The sequence below is a fragment of the Podarcis gaigeae genome (assembly GCF_964106915.1).
Source record: "Podarcis gaigeae genome assembly, chromosome: 9".
NCBI lineage: Eukaryota > Metazoa > Chordata > Lepidosauria > Squamata > Lacertidae > Podarcis > Podarcis gaigeae.
The window spans coordinates 43321346-43342234 of record NC_139685.1 but is presented as its reverse complement, the minus strand read 5'-3'; the positions used below and the strand labels follow the sequence as shown (position 1 = coordinate 43342234).

Below are 20889 nucleotides of genomic sequence, written 5' to 3'. Positions count from 1 at the left end.
GGTGGATAATAAAGTCTTTGGTACTCTTTTATTCAGTGGCCCACTTAATGTATGTCCCTTCTTCTTTGTCCCTTCCAGCCTTTGCATATCAGAAGCACATCTTGAATCCACATGTTTTGGGCTATTTCTAACCACGAGGCTTTCTTTAGGGATGTGCATGGTTTTGTTTCTATCATCATCTCTGACTCTCCTTGATTTAATTTTTTTTTCTTAGTAGGGGTTGTTGAATGGCATGTTTGCAAGTGGTAGTAGATAGCATGCTATGCAAGTTCAACTTCTTCCTTGGCCAATTAAGCTCTCTGAGCGCCTCAGTATAACTTGGCCTCATTGCTGTGACAATAATAAATGAGAAGACTTTGAAAGCAGTTTTCAGCCCTAGCTATAGCACAAACAAATCTCTCGCTGGAACAAATTTGTAAAAACCTACCTGAGAGTTATCTAGTAAGCTGAGCTTTTTCAGCGCCCAAATTCCAAGTAATTCCAACTCATAAGTTGACTCATTCTTGGGGGGGGGGTACCCTGGCATATAGATCTTGAAGAAAAATGGCTAGCTTGTTTGGATAGTACAGTGGTACCTCGGGTTACATATGCTTCAGGTTACATACGCTTCAGGTTACATACTCCGCTAACCCAGAAATAGTGCTTCAGGTTAAGAACTTTGCTTCAGGATGAGAACAGAAATTGGGCTCCAGCGGCGCGGTGGCAGCAGGAGGCCCGATTAGCTAAAGTGGTGCCTCAGGTTAAGAACAGTTTCAGGTTAAGTACGGACCTCCAGAACGAATTAAGTACTTAACCCGAGGTACCACTGTATTGTGTTCTCACTTAAGAGTAGAAAATTCAATATGGTCCACTACTAAAATCAGACTTAGGGGCGTGGAGGTTTTCAGGTTGGTGGCGAAGAGAAATGTACACGTTTCGGAAGCTGCCCAGCCATGTGTACACTGGTTGTTAAATATGTGTTTACATCTACACCTTGTTTTTAAGATGGCCATGTCTTGCACGCGTTCTTGGCGAACCACTAGGATTTTCAACAACTGTAATGTGTAGGGCTATACAAAATAACATGCTGTCTTGAGAATTTTCTGGAACAGAAAACATGCTAGGGCTTGAATGCCTAGTGATGGACAAAGGGATCAAAGTCCACACACAAATTGTATATGCATTTAAAGATGTATCCTTGGGGGTCTTTTCTCTCAAAATATGCTTTCATGAAGCCTCTCAAACATTTTGCTGATAACTGTGTTCAGAACCGGGGCTTCTGGGATCCACTGGCACAACAGCCGCTTGTTTCCCGAGCCTCGGGACCTGTTGCTCTCGGAAGGACGAGGCTGCAGCTCTGCGGATGGCCGCCGAACCCGCGCGGAAGCGGCAGGGAGCTGGAAGCGACAACATGAAAGCCTTGCCCTGCTCGGCTCGCCACCCTCCGCCGATGGTCGCTGACGGAGCTCCAACCCCGCCGCAGGCCGCCCGTCCCAGCCGCGGCTGAGAATCCTCCTTGGGGGAGGAGAAGGAGAGAAAGGGGGAAGGAGCGAGGGGGGTGGGCAGAAAAAAAAGACAAGAGGAAAGAAGCGAAAGAGGCTTGCTTTCTGCAGCCAAGCCAGCGGTGCCTTCCTCGTCGGAGCGGGGGCGGGCATTTGGAGAGGATCCCTAACTTGGCCTAGAGAGCGCGCGCGCACGCGTGTGTGTGTGAGCGAGTGTGTGTGTGTATATATGTATGTTGCATATTGGCAGCGGGGTAAGTGGAGGCTGGGTGGCTCCGACTCTCTGACGCCAGTGAGACCAGATCAATCCAGGCGCAGCAGCAGAGCGAGCGCACGGCTGCTCGGCGGCGGCGGCGACGACGCTGGAAGCGGGAGCGGCAAAGGAGGAGAGAAGCGGGGGGGCGGCAAAGGCAAAAAAACCCCAAAGCAGAGCGGGACTTCGCTCATCGGCGGCGGCGGGTGGCTCGTTTGCACGCTCTTTTCCTAGCCCCACCGAGAGCCGGTAAGAAAAACTCCCTCGCCCTCTCCCTCTCCTCCTTCCTGCCCGGAGTCCTGCCTGCATCCAGCAACTCCCCTCCACCCCGAGCGGCGGCCTCCTCCTGGTTTGGGGATATTTCTGGTTCTCAAAGGACAACGGAGCGTCCCTGCCTCCCTCGGCTGCTTCGCCTTCTCCTTCCTCGCCGCTCTCCTCCTCCGTGCAGCCGAAAGGGCGGCGAGGAGGCAAGAGGGAAGGACTGGAGGCGCGCGCGTCTGGCTGCCTGGGAGGGGAATGGAAAGGGAGAGAGAGAGGCTTCGTTCCCATCATGATGGCGGCTGTAGTTAGCCGTGGGGCCGACGGGGGCCGAAGCCGCGGTGGGGTCCCCCCCCTCTTAAAACTTCGTTGTCTTAAAAAGTGTCCCGTCGGGCCAACCTCCCTCCCTTCCCCCTCATCCCGATCTTCCCTTGTTTCCTGAGCGTCTGCATGGAGACGGTCGGGGTGGCTCTGGGGGCGCGAAGGAGACACGCCGGGAGCGGCTCCCGCTTCCCGTCCGTCCCGAGCCAGGGAGGGAGAAGAAATGCAGCAGAAGACAAGAGCCCTTGTTCCCCGGCTGCGCGGAGATTTCCCCCGGCGTCCGGGCCCCTTTTGTGCTCGGAGCCAAGTCGGGGGAAACTTGCCACGGCTTCTTCGCCTGCGCGCCTGAGACGCGACTTCTCTCCCGGGCGGCAGGATGAGGCCGGAGTTGTGCGGTTCAGGGAAACCAACACAATAGATTTACTCTTCTCGCTGTGGCTTTCTAATGCTTCCCTCCCCCCCGCCCGTGTGAGGGTGATGTTACTGAGCCATCTTTCTCAGACTTCATAAGAGGCATCTGTACCCTAGAGCTTCACCTTCTGAAATGTTATTTTTCCAGCCTCTATCGAACCGGGGTGTCAGGCTTGGCTCGGTGAAATCTGGGGGTGACTTCCTCCCCCGCCCCCCAGCCCGAAAATAGTTGGCTCATTATATTCTAGCAACCTTTCTGGGAATTGGTGGGAAGAGAAGTTATGCCAAAACCAGGGGCAGCAATTTCTGGCCCTTTGTTAATAGTTGATGAAGCTGTGTGTGGGCTGGCTTAGCAGTTCTTCATACACGGTATGAATATGAATGGCTGCTTTAATTTGAGGAGTGGCTTCATGCTTCAGGAAACAACTGATCTTCACTGTAGCACATGTATACACATAATGTGTGACTCTGTGGAGACCAAAATTAATACACTCCCCCCCCCCCCGTATATATTCCAGTACCAACCACTTATGACTGAAAAGCAATGTTTAGGAAAAGTGTCTACTGGTGAAAATTCATGTCCCCAAATGGGTCCCAGGGTGCCTTCACAGGTCTAGGATGGACAAGATACATTCTTAATTAAGTTGACTGTACTGTATAACTATAGTTTGCACTTGAATTATAGCAAAAACACTTGCAAAAGTTGTGTCTCACTTAATGGTCTTGCTCTGCAGTTTGTGCATGTGACTTCTGTCTGTATAACTATTTTGAAACTGGAACTTTACTACAACTACAAAGATTCTCTTTCCAAAACATTTGCTGTTTGCCTGCTGGGGAGTAACAAACAGATTATATTCTTCCAGACTGTTGCTACATTATAGTTATTAGATGCTTATTTTTCATTGGAAAAAAATTCTGCAGTGGTATTAGTGTTTGTCTCTTGCAGCAGAAATGATCAGTCTTGTGACACCTTGGAGGCAAACAAATTTATTAAGCTTCTGTGGACTCATAAGCTTTTGTGAACTCAGGCCCACTTTGTCAGGTGGGCTTTGAGTCCATAAAAACATGAGCCATAATAAATTGGTCTGCCACAAGACAAGATTAACTCTCATTACACCCAGAAACAGATTGGAGATCACTGCTGAGGACTGAGAGCCAACTCCATTCTGCTGTCTGTTTAAAAAAGGCTTCTGGAAATGCTTATCCTACTTGCTAACTGTAATACTTGGACCTTCTGTTTTCAAGGCACAAACAGGGTCTCCAAAAGCTCAGAGCCTTGCAGTGCTTCCTAGTCACCTCCCCAGATAAGATCACTTCAGTTCAAGGCCAGATCAGATTACCAGGATAGTGATTTGTCCTTGCTTTAATTATGACCCCTTCGCTCCCCAAAATGTAATCAAATACGGTTCTGTTCTGCATTGTCCCTCTCTCTAGTTGTGGTTTTTAGTGTATATCCTTGACGATCTGATGACTCAAAAACACTTCTGAGCAGTGTTGAGAGAGGCGAAGGCAATATAGATTCTAGATAATAGCGCTGATGGCGAAAAACTCTTACGGCTGCAATCGCACGTTTTAAAGTTCCGCAGGAGAAAGATAGGGAAAATATTAAGACACCTTTGTTTATCGTTCGGCCTTTCCCCATCCCTTCAGTTAATGCACACCTGCCACTATTCACAAATTATGGCTTTCCTGTTTCAAATGTCACTGCAGCCCTTGGCGCTGGAGTGGGAGAAAACATATCCCCACCTGCTTATACCAGATGCTATCCTATACTGCCCTGTGAATAGACGGATGCAATCCCACAAGCATCATTTGTCCCATATCACTCCACCATCATTTCCTCCCTCTATATTCTTGTAAAACTGACAGGGACAGGAGGAAAGCCGTGTCTTTTCACCACCCTCTTATGCTCATACATACCCCTCCTGAAGATAAACACATACACAAACCCATTCTCCCTCCCTTGTTTTAGGACATTAGTAGCAAGGATAGCAGAGAAAGAGGGTGGCTGTTAATTCTCCCCTCCCCCCCAGTGTTGTGGAACTGACAATGTGGCTTCCCCCTTGTTTCTGTATGGGAAGGAGAGATTAAACATGGGAAAAGCTATTCCCTAAAATGTATTCAACTTTAAAAGATAGTGGTAGGTGGAGGAAGAACGTATATGTTCACAGGTGACAACAAATTGAAATTGTGATTGTAAATCTATGTTGCTGCAAAAATTAATAGATTTTAAATGTGCTTTTAAAAACACATTTCTTCCTTTCACACTTGCATGCTGCTGCATAGCAGACAAGAGAGAAGCTCAAAAGAACTTTTATGTGTAAAGTCTGGTTTGTTCTGAGAATGAAAGCATGAAGCTAAAGTGGCAGTGATTATTTCCAAACAAATTTCTCACAGCAATCCACCTTAATGTATGTAAACAGAAGGAAAGATCAGCTTAGGGAGTAGGTAAACTTGAATTAAGCTGTGCTGGCAATGCAGCAGTCAGTACTGTCAAGTGTAAGTGGTATCTCTTGGTGTGTAATCCTGCAAGGCTAATGGACGCATCATCTAGGCTTTATAAATAATGTAAGCTGTGTATAATGTGGACTCCCTAGAGACTGCAGAGAGCATCATTACTAGCCTTTCCAACCTGCTGTAGATCTCAAATTGACTTACAGCAGTGAAATGCAAAATGATACATCAGGGTGAAATGAGGGGGGTCAGCCTGTGAGCTTGTTAGTTCAGTCATCATAATTAAATATATTATGAAAGCAAGTGTTGGAACTCCAACACCCATATTCTTCTTTTGTGAGTAATACAGAGGCGAATATTTAGAAGTAAATAATTGAGAGCCCTGTTTGTCTTTGCAAGTATGTTCTCATAAAACTTAAATTGGTAAGGGAGCTTATTGAAGAACAGACTACCACAGGGGAACCCCGCCCCCCATTTGCTAACTAAACAATGTAAAGTAAAAATTAAACTACAAATATTCTAAATTAAATTAAATTGAAAGCTGGCTTATCCTGATACACCGCTTTGCAGCAGGCCACCAAATTATCATTGCCATTTGTCATTATGACTTTGTACTGAGAGTCCAGCTAAAAATCGCCATTCAACCCAGTTTAACTCTCAAGAGTTGTATAGCAGAAATTCTGCTTGGGGGCATGGGTGGGATACAGATGTGAGGAGGCTAATGAAAGCTGCTTTGTCTGCAAGCAAACACTTTGCAGTTAATCCAGATTGTGAATGCAGCAAGCTCCCTGGCAGCCATGGTGCTGCAGAAACTACAGATCCTGCTTTTGAGTATCAAATAACAATAAGAAAAAAGTAAATTGCATGTGCTGTACTTTTGTATGCAAGCTGCAGTCCTTGGCACTGTTAGGATCTTGGATCCAAAAGACCAACTGGGCTTGCTTTTGTGTTGAACAAACAAGACTTGGGTCACTACAACAGTGTTGGCCACTACAAATCCACTTATTATTGGAGCTGGAAAATAGAAGGTTTGATTGGTAGAAAGTTTTTGGAATGTTCAGGGCCCATAAATACACTTGAATTGGGGCGAGGGACAATGTGCCTTTCAGCTTGGACTGATGCAGGAAATGATTTTGCTGAATAGTGTGTGAAAATACCTTCTTCCAGTAGCCCTATTTCTGGTAGGTACATGCCCAATCATGCTTCCAGATCAAACAGTTATGAGATTGGAAGGAATGAAAATGCTCTTGGAACAACAGTCTTTCCAAAATACACTGCCATCCATCTAGCTATGGTATCCAAGCCATACTGTGCAACAAAACAATGACTGTTTTTTCAGAGCAAAATGTCTTGGGGCTGTAGGGGTGAAGATGAAGATTTGGATAAATGTTAGCATATGGAATTTTGGCAAATAAAGGAATAATAGTACCTCCAAATTCCCATGAAAAAAAATTCAGCTGAAAAATAGAAGACAGCATTTTAGTATTGTTTGTCTAAAAGTAAGCATTCAATGTGTTTAGGAAAGAAGTGAGATACAAATTTTAATGCAGCTTTCTGCAAATCCTGGTTATATTCCTGTATACGGATCATGTTTATGGAGATGGGTAACAAATCATGTAAGAGACCATTGAATCTCAAAACTACTAATTGCACCATGGCTGCACAGTAACTTTGTGACTTGAACATGGTGTAAACCTGTTCAATTCAAGCTTCCTAACATCTCCTTGGTGACTTGCTCAAGGCTTGGGCACTTAACAGCTTTGATTTACATGTATGAAAGTGGCAGATTGGGTTCCATACAGACATATCTCAAGTCAGACACTGTGGTGTGAGCCTGGCTTTCAACTGAAAAGAACAGATTTTGTTCTAGTCCCAATCCTGACCTGGTCCTTGTTTCCCTGTTCTTCCCATCCACATTCCCAGTTCACATGTTTTATCTGGCTTTCAAGGGTGGGGGGGGGGGGAAATAGAATTCTTAATGCATAAATATAGTTGGCACCTTTATATTTAAGGAGAAAGTTAAAATTGGTTGAAAATCTAATCCAGGGGGAGGCTTCTTGGTCTCATCACCAGCCTCAGCCAATTGGTGCTGCTGAATTCTGCTACAAACTGGAAAATGTTATTTCCTCAAGAGTTGCATTCTGTTGAACAAAAAGACTCTACAGATGACATTCTTATGCATTCAGAAAATAGCCAGGGTAGTTTTACTTGGGGATACAGTGTGTTAGTGCTTCAAATAAGTTATTGGTTGTGGGTTTTTTTGTACCACTGGTACAGTATGAGTTAGATGCAACTTCTTCCAAAACCAGGGATATAAAATGAAATCCAGTTAAGAAGGGAGGAAGTGATGGTTGGCAAGTCCTGTGAACTGAGTAGCAGGAGAGAGGGGAAGTGTTGTGGGTTTTCTGGGAAATCTTGAATTTGGAAACTTCATGGAAAATTTCCGGCTGCCCTAAATCAATTAAAATTTTGATTTAACATACTGTATTTTTTCCACCATAACACTCACTTTTTTCCTCCTAGAAAGTAAGGGTGTTGTGTGTTGTGTGTGTGTTGTGGAGGGAATGCATGCCTACGGATTTTCCTCCTCTAAAAACTACGTGCGTGTTATGGTCGGGTGCGTGTTATAGAGCGAAAAATACGGTACTTGTTTTGTTTTAGGTCTGTTTACTAAATATGTACCATGTTAAATTTTCACATGTTGTATAAATTATCTCATTCCCTCCCCCTCCAAAAAAGCAGCTGAACAAAAACATTTGATATGGGTGTGTGGGGGATCAATAAGCAAAACTGTCCTATGCTCCTGATATTTGCTTCCTGGTGTAGGTGCGAGAAGTGCAGGCATATATATACAGATGAGTTCTCTAAAGAAACAGAACTAAATGTGGTTAAAAAAGTAAAATACCTAGGGGTGCATCTGACCTCCAAAAATTTGAATTTGTTTAAAGACAACTATGAGAAATGTTGGTCAGAAATCAAAAGAGATTTGGAAATATGGTCAAGATTGAAACTTTCCTTGTTAGGCCGAATAGCTGCTGTAAAGATGAATGTATTGCCGAAAATGTTATTCTTGTTTCAGGCCCTACAGATTGTGGACAAGGTGGAATGTTTTGGAAAGTGGCAGAAGGGTATATCTAAGTTTGTTTGGCAGGGCAAAAAGCCCCGAATAAAGTTTAAAATACTAACGGATGCGAAAGAAAGAGGGGGATTTGCCCTGCCAGACTTGAGGTTATATTACGAAGCTGCAGCCTTCTGCTGGTTGAAAGATTGGATTCTATTGGAGAACACTGATGTCCTAGATCTGGAAGGGTTTGATAATGCGTTTGGGTGGCATGCATATTTGTGGTATGACAAGGTTAAAGTGCACAAATTGTTTAAAAACCATATTGTCAGAAGAGCAATTTTGATGGTCTGGACAAAATATAAAGACTTATTGGAGAGTAAGACTCCGAGGTGGCTCTCACCGGTGGAGGCCAAGGCACGTAAGAGACTTAACATGGAGGCCCATTGGCCTAAATATTGGGAAATAATTGAAAAAATTGGAGACAATTGGAGGTTGCTGAGCTTGGAAAAACTGAAAACCAAGGTGCGAGATTGGTTGCACTATGCCCAAATCCAGGAGGTCTTTAAAATAGATAAAAAGGTTGGATTCCAGGTGGAAAAATCGAAACTAGAGACAGAATTGTTAGAGCCAAAAAATAAACTACTTTCGAGAATGTATAACTTGCTGCTTAAGTGGAATACACAGGATGAGACAGTCAAATCCGCCATGATAAAATGGGCGCAGGATGTGGGGCACAACATTATGTTTGTAGACTGGGAAAGGTTATGGAACACCGGTTTGAAATTCACGGCATGCACTGCCTTGAAGGAAAATATTATGAAAATGGTATACCGGTGGTACATGACCCCAGTCAAATTAGCTAAGATATACCATCTGTCTGACAATAAATGTTGGAAATGCAGAGAGGCGGAAGGGACATTCTTTCATCTCTGGTGGACTTGCCCGAAAGTGAAGGCCTTTTGGGAGATGATTCATAATGAACTAAAAAAGGTACTTAGATTTACCTTACCTAAGAAACCGGAGGCCTTTCTGTTGGGCATTGTAGACCAGAGAGTACTTAAGAAAGATAGAATTTTTTTTATGTATGCTACCACGGCAGCTAGGATCTTGATTGCAAGGCATTGGAAGACACAAGATCTACCCACGCTGGAGGAATGGCAATCGCAGTTGATGGACTACATGGAATTGGCCGAAATGACTGGCAGAATCCGAGACTGGGGAGAAGAAACAATCGAGGAGGACTGGAAAAAGTTTAAGGACTATTTGAAAAAATACTATAAGCTGTATGAATGTTTAAAAAAAATGCACCTTTTAGGAAACTCTAGCTTCAGCAAATGTAAGTTAATGAAATGGAAATTAAGACACAAGAATTTAGAGGTAAAATAATGAAACAACTTTATTGTGTTTAATATAAAACGTACAAAAATTGAGTTATAGTATATTTGAAATTAGGGAACATGATAAAATGGAAGATACAATAAGCTTTGAAATAAGTTAACAAATTGCTGATGCTTTATATTATAGAGAATGCAGGGTTTGGAGGATGCGGGGAAGTCCTTTAGATTTGATGAAAAAAGAACATGGAAATTTGTTATTCTTTTTTTCTGTTTTCTTATATCTATCCTTTATTCTTTTTTCTGTATTTCTTAAACTCAATAAAAATATTATTAAAAAAAAGAAAAAAAATAAAAGAAATAAAGTGATACAGAAAAAAAGAAGGAAAAGTGAGAGGGGGAAAAACAAAGAAGATAAAAGCAAAAATACGGAAAAAGAGAGAACAATATGTGATATTCCCATACATTCTTGTATAAATTGGTATAGTGTTATTGTCCTAGTGCTTTTGCAAATTTTAATAGCCTACTACATTTTGTATAAACTCATTCCAAATATTATTCTATTCATCCATACATACAGAGTCTGTGCCTGTAAGCAGTAAGAAGTGTAGGCAGTTGAGTATCTATCACTGGCAGTCTTTCAGCTGCCAGTAACAAACGTAGTCCCCACCCCAAAAGGGGTATTATGAGGGCAGGGTGGGGATAGAGCAGAGGCAGCCATTGATTTGCTGGATCCAAAGCTGTTTCATCTGTTTGAGTCGGGCTCAGTCTGGGACTTTCAGTTCTACAAGCCTGGAACAGGTTCAGCAAAAACATTTCTCCCCCTCTACCTTTTGTCCTGGCCAGTATGATTCACCTGTGTTAGGATTGCTCTGTCTGCCTGGCTTAAACATTTAAATTGGGATATTTGAATATTAGTTTTATTGGAATATTAAGATAAGACTACTCAACTGCATACAGTTCTTTACATTATTTACATTTTATACTGATTTTGTTAGTAACCTGTGTCCCTGGTTATAGTCACCTCAAAAGTGATATTACAACTCTGATTTTAGTCTTGACTGGTATCGTTTCCATTCCAGCTGCCCTGTTGTGTTCATTCATTGTGTTTCCAATTTTATGAAATAAAAAAAAGACTTTGTAGAAAATTTAATGCCATATCACTGGTAATGGTGGTATAATGTTCATTTCCCTTGAACACTGTAAAATTTTGGAGTGGTCTTAGATCCATTGAGGCTTCTGTTTTGAAAGCCCAGGGAGGAGTCCTTTTCAGTGCGGATGTTGCGAAGGCTGCAGCCATTTTGTTCCCCCAAACTCTGTCCCAGTAGAACTGGCACAAACTGAGACTAGACTAGAAATGTGTGTTCTTCCTAGAATGCCTGTTAAAGACTCAGTGTCTTAAATTGGTACCAAGCAGATACCACCAGCTTCTGTTTGTGATTTGCAGATACCACCAGTGTCTGCAGTGGTTTCAAAGCCTGCACCTTTCATTTTGTTTGAATATTTATAAACGAGGGCTGTCACCCAGACAAAGAAGTATTTGTTGGGTGGTTGAGCTTTAAACACGAATATGAATGAGAACAATAGTTCTGGATCCTATTCTGTTGTTTTTAGATGCAGTGTGTACGAAATGATGGAACTCTTCAGATGGCAGTTGTTGTATTGTAAAAATGTGCCTGAGTAATCTGACGCGCCTCCTTAGTAGATTTGAGTGATTGGTGTGGTGATCAGTCTTTAATCAAATGTTGTCAATGTCGTAGATTTGTTTAGACAAGGACGAGGAAGCCCAAGTTTGAATCCCAACTTGGCCATGAACTTGGGCCAGCCACCACCACTTGTCTGAACCTACCTTTCAGGATTCTTGTGAGGATAAAATAGGGTGGGGTAGCAAAATCATTCACAACATGAAGAAAAACAAAAAATGAAATAATGCAGCCCTATTTTAAAACATTAAATTACTTGAGCACGACATATGTTATATTTCATCCTCCACGATATTCCCTTGTGATTTCTCAGAGCAGAGGAAACTGAATCTTGCAACCATATGACAGGTTTAGACAAGAGTGAATAGTATGGCGGTCTTGATGGCTGTTGGACAGCTGTGAACTTTTTCTACCTGGAGATGTTTTCAAGACCTTTAAGGCAGGCCTGGCCTTGGTGCTCATTGTTACGCATTTAAGGATGTGGGCTTTATTATATCTTGTGTAATACAACTGTAGCCCGTCCTAATCCTTCGAGATAGAAATTAAAAGCCCCTGTTTTAAAAGTAGATAATACTTCTAAGGTGGTAGACTTTGAAGATCTCATTTATAACTTATTTATAACTTTGAGCACCTTTTGTGGTTAAACCAGCTGAAAGCTTCAGGAGTACAGTATAAGCTTTCTTTGGTGTGTAAAAATTTCACAAAAGGCCAAATATTTAAAATGGCTTTCTCAGAATGTGTAACTTGAACTGTCAGCTGTCATGACAACTTTTACGATTGAGGCATACTAGGGTAGCTTAGTAAAACTAGAGGTTGTCTTAAATGTGTAATTGGGATGAACGTTATCTGAGTTGAATTTTTTTCTATGATCAAATGTTACGCAGTATTCCAGAATAAATAGATTTGTGTACAATTAGGTTACTACAACGTTAGATTTTAAAAAAAAAATATATGACTCCTCCCCTCTGTTATTTCACATCTTCCCTCTCCTCTGGTATTTAAACAGATTGTGTTGTGCTGCATATGTTCACATGCTTAACTTTCATTTCACCCTGTTGCAAAACTTGTATTTAATGCAGTTCCCTGGGGGTCAGAGAGAAACTCCAGTTAGGTAGTCAATTTGCATGAACTAGTAATAAATTCAGCATAAGTGTACATGCCCAAACATAGCCTTTATAAATCAGATATACTGTAGTACACTACTTAAAGCAAAAGGCAGCTGCATGTTCATGAAAGAAAAATTGGGGAAGAGGCAGTTTCTATCAAATATCTTAGACAAGTGTTTTCACTTCTGTTTATAAGTTTCTCACACTAGCAGTCTATGAGGAAACTTGGTATATTCCTAAATCTGCAAGAGTTCCAAATCTAAGTTGGATGACTTGTATTGCAAATTTGATTAATGAGGAGAATCTGCAAGTTACAGCTTGTTTCATTTTCTGTGTTCAGCGAATGAAAACTCTTAGGCTTCCAAAATGCAATTCTATTCCTTGGTTTAAGTGAACATGGTTTAGGGTAGAGAAATCTGGGTTGTACATGCCAGTGGGCATCCCACAAACTCTGCATGGAAAGAGTTTTGATCTAGAGACTCCCCAAGTCAAATAACTGCATGTTTTCCATCCCTCTTAAAGAAACTGCAAAGTAAAATGGCATTCTATTATGGAATTAACTATATAAAATTTATACACATTTCTGACTAATTATACAGACATGCCCCACCTTACGAACACAACACATTCTCTGGAAATCTTTTGTTAGACGAGCATGTGCATAACGAGTCCATTATCTCCATTATTTCCTATGGAAATACTTCTAATGTGGGATTTGTCTGCTCTTTCCTCACTCACTCCATGGTTTCTTCCTGAAATGGCTGTAGCCAAAGGAGTAAACTGATTTGTCCAATTTCCCTCCCTCTCTGCCTCTCTCCATGGTTTTTGCTCCAAAATGGCTGCTGCCAAGCAGCAAACCACAAAGAAACAAGGAAGCCAGGAATTTGGCTCTTCAGATAAAATGAATCTGTGGGGTGTATAGCAAGGTTTAAGCATAATTCTTTTTGTGTAGATAAGTGAATTTTCAGATAGCAAGTGATAGCGGGACTTGGGTGTATATTCAAAAGACGCAGCTTCTTCTGATATATAGGCATACGTAGTGAATATATCGGGGCAAAATTGAGCATGGTACCTATTGGTACATTGTTTGGCTAATATGCTTTTACGGGCTTTGGAGTTCCTGCTATCAAACACAACTTCACAGTTTGTAAAAAGCTTATTTTTGGAGGTTGCCAAAGGAACATGTAATGAGAGCTGAACTTGAATATCTCCAAAACATATGTAGCTGAACAATGCATTTTGAGGGGTTCAAAACACAGCCAGTGTAAAATTAAACTTAAACCTGTCCTCCTAACTCATTAGCTGACATCACTAGTCCATAGTGAGCATGGCTTTGGGAAATTTGGTATTGGGTCAAATTGGATCTCCTAGTGGCCCACAATTGGTCTGCAGTGTGGAAGTTTCCTACCCTTGGTTTATGGCTTACAATTTTGGCTCCACCCTGTCCAGTAGATGAAACCAGGAGCCTTGGCTCAGTGTTATGTGAGAACCAGTGCTTGTGCATTCTTTCTTGTGAAGAAATCACAAGCTGCTGGTGGTTTGTTTGGGAAAACAAACCATGAATGCAGGTTCACTTCCTGTGATGTATGAAGCACCCCAATATCCAGTATTCATCAGTATTGCCAAGTCCCTATTCTGGGTTTCTAAAGGCAGCAGTTGTAGCTTCAGTTCTTGGTGCATTTAGTTGACCAAGTGTCACCTATTGTATCCAGGGTTTTTGCATCTCTCTGTGTGGTTACCTTTTGGAATTTGGCTTAGCTTTACTTAAAGTAAGAAACATAACATGACAGAGGAAAGGTGGTATTTGATCAAGTCTTACTCAAAGGTAAAGGTAAAGGGACCCCTGACCATTAGATCCAGTCGTGGCCGACTCTGGGGTTGCGGCGCTCATCTCGCTTTATTGTCCGAGGGAGCCGGTGTACAGCTTCCGGGTCATGTGGCCAGCATGACAAAGCCGCTTCTGGCAAACCAGAGCAAGTGCACGGAAACACTGTTTACCTTCCCGCCAGAGCGGTACCTATTTATCTACTTTCACTTTGATGTGCTTTCGAACTGCTAGGTTGGCAGGAGCAGGGACCGAGCAACGGGAGCTCACCCTGTCGTGGGGATTTGAACCGCCGACCTTCTGATCGGCAAGTCCTAGGCTCTGTGGTTTAACCCACAGCGCCACCTGCGTCCCACCTTACTCAGAGTAGACCCACTGAAATAAATGGACCTACACCTTGTTTATTAATTTCCATGAGCCTATGACTAAAACTTAATTGAATACCACTCTTTCCTTTTTTTGGTACTGAGTAGATATTGGAGTATTTTCACGTGTCAAGACAACAGACACCAGCTGAACACATTGTTTTGATTAAAAAGTGGATTCTGTGCCTTCATTTTAAGTACAATGCAGAGCTTTTAAAAGGCAAGTGGATTTCTAATTTGGAACAGTGAACTCTTAATTGCTTAAGGGATTCAGGTATTAATAAATCTGCAGCAGATCTAGGCTCTTCAGCCCATTCAACTATGAAATCTTCTGTAAGTGACTATTTCTAAGGTAGTGAGATCTCTCCTGTCAGACTGGTCACATACTCCTTGAGGAGGAAAAAATCCATAGTGCATAGCTGCTGTGGGAGGGGAAAGGAATGAAGGACACCCCTTTTGAGAGACACTGCTTGGGCAGGAATGCTCAGGTAAATTTTTTCCCTGTTTTTGCCAGCAGATTTGTGCTGTAAGGAAAGACAAACACCTTGACAGATATGCTTCTGCCAGGAATGGCTGACTAACTCCATCTGGCCTCCTCATGGGGCATGCCTGAGCCACACCAAAGCGGCAGCTGTGTGCCATATAAGGAGCCTCCATGCGGTGCATACCTAAGAGATCTTGCCTTTCCGTGAGGAAAGTCGATGACTTTTGATCACATGTAGGAACGAAGCAAAACCTTTACTGTACCTGCTTCTATAATATAAATGCAAAACATCCCCAAATGCATTTGAGTTCCCAAAGCGCTTTCTACCACATTTGTGAAGTTGATCCCAAAGAGCTCTCTTTCTTGTCAGAACTTCATTAGTGGCAAAGCAGTTCCCCCTTCTCTCGGTTGTCTCCACTCCCCCCTCACCCCACCCCCGCTTCGTTCACCTGTGAGAAAAGCCCCACCTTTTTTGTCCTTCTAACCATAAGGGGAAATGAGTTTGCTATTGATAAAGGAATAAAATCCCCTGCCCTTCCTAAAGGAGGAATTCAACAATTGGGGAGAGTGGCATGAGACCATGTGTTGGTTTGTAAAAGGATATGGCTTGTAAAGATGTTTCCTTTGATGCCTGTGTGATGAATATGGATGTATTTCCGTTGCAGAAGGTCCTGATGAAATTATGCAATTACAGCTGACCAGGCAGATCTAAATATAGGCAGAAACGTCTGGTATCCTGCTTTTGTGTATCTTAACACACCCACGCAGTGTGTGTAAAACTGCCGTTAAAAAAACAGGTGTTTGTAACAGTCGCAGTTGGGAGTGGTGATGGATCTTTGTGGAAAGGCAAAAGCACTGTGGAAGCTTACAGCACTTTGTTCTTGAAAAAGTAATTGTTTGTGCTGCCTTTCCACCAGTGTGCTGAAATTCATAGATATTTCTCACGGATGCAAGGTATGCATGCACCCGTGGCTCTTTGTACAACCCTCTGCAGGTGTTTGGGTGAGAGAACGTAGTCTTCATGCCACAGCTGGCAAAACTATTACAGATCAGTTTCCCCTATTCTTCATCTGGCATAGAAATGCTGGCTAGGTAAAGGTAAAGGGACCCCTGACCGTTAGGTCCAGTCGCGGATGACTCTGGGTTTGCGGCGCTCATCTCGCTTTACTGGCCGAGGGAGCCGGCGTACAGCTTCCAGATCATGTGGCCAGCATGACTAAGCCGCTTCTGGCGAACCAGAGCTGCGCACAGAAACACCGTTTACCTTCCCGCCGGAGCGGTACCTATTTATCTACTGGCACTTTGACATGCTTTCGAACTGCTAGGTTGGCAGGAGCAGGGACCAAGCAATGGGAGCTCACCCCATTGCGGGGATTCGAACCGCCAACCTTCTGATCGACAAGCCCAAGAGGTTCTGTGGTTTAGACCACAGCACCACCCACATGCTGGCTACTAGCCTCTTTATAGGCTGGTAGAAAAGAAGTCAGCAGGCTGATCTGAGACTTGCCCCTGTTTTATTCTGGATTGTTTTATTTGATTTTTAAAAAAATGTTGTAAACTGCTTTGAGATTTCCCCCCCTTTAAACTACAAAACTGTAGACTAATGAATTTATTTATTTATTTCTAATTTATTATTATTATTTCCACGAGGGGGAGGAATAGCGACCAGACAGTCTGTACTGGTGACTGCAACCTGGGTTTAAGGCACCATTTGGCGATTAGCTTGTATATCTAAGTTTCTAACACGGGGTTGTGGGGGGGATGATAGCCAGTTGTGTGGGTGCATGAGTTGAACTGACTTTTCCTTGCAATACCTCAGGGGTCAGCAACCTTTTTCAGCTGTGGGCTGGTCCCTCAGACCATGTGGTGGGTCGGACTATATTTTGAAAAAATATATATGAACAAATTCCTATGCCCCACAAATAACCCAGAGATGCATTTTAAATAAAAGCACACATTCTACTCATGTAAAAACACGCTGATTCCTGGACCGTCCGTGGGCTGGATGGAGAAGACGATTGGGCCACATCCAGCCCATGGGCCTTAGGTTGCCTACCCCTTCAATACCTCATGCTCCCCTCCCTTCATCTGCTCTAGAGGGTCCCTACAGATTTTGAGGAGGATCAGAAGGGGAAGGTCTGTTTGTCCAACACAGGATTTTACCCAGGGTCTGAGTGATAAATGATGATGCAGTAATCTTGGAGGATTCCCATTTCTTTCTATGTTGGTAGGTGGCTGGTGATTCTGTCTGGAGGGAGAGTTCTGTTAGCAGGGTGCCACAACCAAACAGGTCTTCCCCAGCCAGTCCCACACACCACCACCTCACCTCAGAACATGGGGGGGGGGGCTTGGAAAAGGGCTTCCAAATATTATCTTGGTGCTTGATGTGGGTGTAGGCTTGAGTTTTAAGCATCTGGTGTCCAGACAGAAGTAGAGAAATTGGTCATTATAACTTATGTGCTAAGACTGCTTACACTGAGTTACTTGGTTGTTGTTGCATGATAACCAAAGGATTGAAATTCAAATTCCAAGGAGGAATGGAACACTCTTTACTTCCCTAATATTCAAAGTAGCTGCTTTATCACACTAGGTATAAAACAGTGAATGCTAATTGGGATCAAAACCAGGTGATGACAAAAATTGGGTCAAGGTATTTTTGGGGTGAAGGAACTCTAATGGTTTATGTTGAGTGCCCTGCCTTTTGCACAGACACTTATATTCATGGGCTGGAACGTTTCTGGGTTGCTGGAAGCACAAAAGCCTATTTCTCAGAAGGGTACATTTATTTGGGAAAGTACAGAGTAGGTGTCATATGCAAACTCATGTTAACTGTTGTTTGTACTTCTGGCTGATAAGGCCACTTTGTGCTCAGAGTAATACAGGAAATGATGCACTGCAGAAACTAAAAGTGGCAGAAAGGAAAATGGAATGTATTGGCAAAATCTCAGAAGCAAGGAGGCTCTTTGTGATTCTTGGAAACTAGAAACTTGGCAGACATGTGCTTGAGTGTTTATTTCAAAACACCTATGTAGCATCTTTTGTTTATCTTATTTATATTTGGATCTCAAAAGTAACAGAAGCTAGAAAGCAAGTAAGTGTGTGTCAACAAAGAAACAAGCTATAGCGGGGGGTGGGGTGGGGATCACCATTTTAAAAGATGCTTTCAGCAGAGGCAGTAAAACTCAGTGAGGTAGCCCACCTGTCTTCCGACCATTAAAGGATGCTGTAGGGAGGGGTGCTTCATGTGATGTGAGCTGGGCAGAAGCATTGGATTGGCTGTGCCACCATGCTGAGCTCTGTATACCTCTCTCCACACTGTTGGGAACCAGCTGCAACACCGTGTGTCTAGAATGCAAGTGAACAACACTGCCTTTCCTGTGCCATCCCGCTGACTGGTACACAGAGGTTCACACAGATTCCTGGTGAAAGATAGGGGAAGTCCCACATACACTCAGTTCTGATATTCCCCACCCTCCATCAACACGTTCCTCCCAGCACTGTCCTCAGGGCAGCAGGCTTTATGTGATGGTGGGGCAAGGCAGGTTAAAATGCTCAAAGCTTTGAGGGTCATCGCTGAATCAAACACCCTTTCAGGTTGTTCCTCCAAGTGTGCAAACCCATTTTGGAACGTTCTAGTCTCGCCATATTTACAAATGCCACGGCAACCATATCTGCTAAAATCCCTTTTGAGAAATAATTCTTGATTTTGTTGGAAGGTGTCTTAAGAACACAACGGTTCTGAGGCATTTGAAATGAATTTATCCTGTCTGCTGGTTTTGTAAGCAGGTGGTTAACTTGATCAACTTTTTATTTTAAAGTTTCCATGTAGTAAATTTTCTGGTGACTCAGAAAATACTGACTTTTGGTGTTCTAACTTGAGTACAGAACACATCCAAGTACTGTATTGTTGTAGTCAGCTGACCAGCTGTGTGAAGATCTCTTAATTAATTCCAACTGCTTAATGACTTTGAAATCTGATGTGAAATGCATCCTACTCTCTCTATACTTGGCTAAATGTGCCACCTTGACTAATTGTGGTTTCGTGAAGGGGATGGTAGAAAGCAGTTTTCATCTCTCAAGAGGAATTGGTCTTCTTCATGAGTCAGCTGTAGCGGTGGCTCTTCCTATGCTGACTCCTGAGAACTTCCCCATAGTTTGAATTCTGCCCGGGCATAAAGTTCTGCAGTAACCCAACAGTGGTCTTTTAGATTCTGGTAGAGTATCTGTGCTTCTTCAGATTGTTTGTATGAAAGAGATCTGATCTTTGCCTTTCCCCACTTTTACCCTTTCGTAGGTGCCTGACTTGCATTTGGAATCCCAAAGACTAAAGAAAGAACATCTGACAAGCTGGAATGTTAGTTTCAACTTTTCAAGAACTCTGGGTTAGGAAGATTAAAGGAATCATATAAATTCGCCCAAGACTGTTGTAGGGCAGTCCTTGAAGGATTTGCTGTTCTCAAGCGTTTGATCACTCACCATGAACGTGACGAGCTTGTTCTCCTTCACAAGCCCAGCTGTTAAAAGACTGCTAGGATGGAAGCAAGGGGACGAAGAGGAAAAATGGGCTGAGAAAGCTGTTGATGCCCTAGTAAAAAAACTGAAGAAGAAAAAAGGAGCAATGGAAGAGTTGGAGAAGGCATTGAGCTGCCCAGGTCAGCCCAGCAACTGTGTCACAATTCCCCGTTCGCTGGATGGGAGGCTCCAGGTGTCCCATCGGAAAGGGCTGCCCCATGTAATTTATTGCCGTGTGTGGCGCTGGCCTGATCTGCAGAGCCATCATGAACTTAAACCACTGGAATGCTGTGAGTTTCCCTTTGGTTCAAAGCAGAAGGAAGTTTGCATCAATCCCTATCACTATAAGCGAGTGGAAAGTCCTGGTAGGTATCTTCATGTATACTTTGATTTTATTAGCTTACGCAATGCCTTTTCCCAACAGCTCAACTGCAGTCAGATTTAAGATTATAGGACTGCTAAACTAGAGAAATAGAATGCGCAGCTTGTTGGGAGTAGATCCTAGAATTATAAGAGTTGGAGGGGACCCTGAGCATCATCTAGTCCAGCCCCCTGCTATGCAGGATTATACAGCTGTTCCTTACGGGGATCGAACCTGCAGCCTTGCCATTATCAGCACCACACTCTATCCAATGGAGCTATCTCAGTTATCTTAGCTATACTACTGAACCATCTTAAGACAGTAGCTCACCACATCTATGCTTACTCATGTATTCAAGATAGACTCAGGTACTTGTAGGGCATAATAAACTGATATACTTCACTCTCCCTTGTACATTATAGCTGTAATCTCTGTGTTACAAATACTATGTGACTCAGTAGGTTAGTAATGGCTCCCTGTGGTAGAGGAAGTGAAAGTAAAACTTGCAGTGGCATATGACCTTCAGCAATGCGTTCTGCTAAGCAGTGAAATAAACGAGCTGCTTTGATGACTATGTGTCGGACTGTTGACTTCCTATATTAGACTTGGGTGCAGCAGTTTCTTAGGCAGAGATCTTGTTGGAAGCCAGCTTCGAGTTGTCTGTCCCACGTTGGGGAAAACTGCTCAGAAGCTCATGAGACTAGTAGATCTGTTGCCCTTGCTAGAACTGAATAAATCTTTCCCTAGTTCCACACTAGATTTTAGTACACCTGGTGTTTTTATAAGAGATTATAAACATTGAATGAGAGGGGCAAAACTGATTCCATAGTTGTGCACTGTTTTGAGGCTGTGTAGCAGATAGGTAAATGGTTGCACAGTAAATCTATTTTCCATAAGCAGATTTGGAAAGCTAGTGCAATTTTTGTTCAGCAAATTACTTTAATAGACCAGAACTGG

At 43.0% G+C, this 20889-nt stretch overlaps 1 protein-coding gene across 2 annotated transcripts in view; it reads left to right on the top strand.

The window, feature by feature from the left end:
• The first annotated feature begins 1479 nt into the window (after positions 1 to 1479).
• Positions 1480 to 20889, top strand: part of SMAD1 (SMAD family member 1) — a 39980-nt gene continuing 20570 nt past the window's right edge. Inside the window, exons 1-2 of one of the 2 annotated variants that reach the window (XM_083755827.1) lie at positions 1480 to 1983; positions 19354 to 19936. In XM_083755827.1, coding sequence (XP_083611953.1) covers positions 19537 to 19936 — 400 coding nt within the window. In that variant the 5' untranslated portion in view covers positions 1480 to 1983; positions 19354 to 19536. The remainder of the gene's footprint in view (positions 1984 to 19353; positions 19937 to 20889) is intronic. The other variant, XM_083755828.1, reaches the window with a different exon arrangement.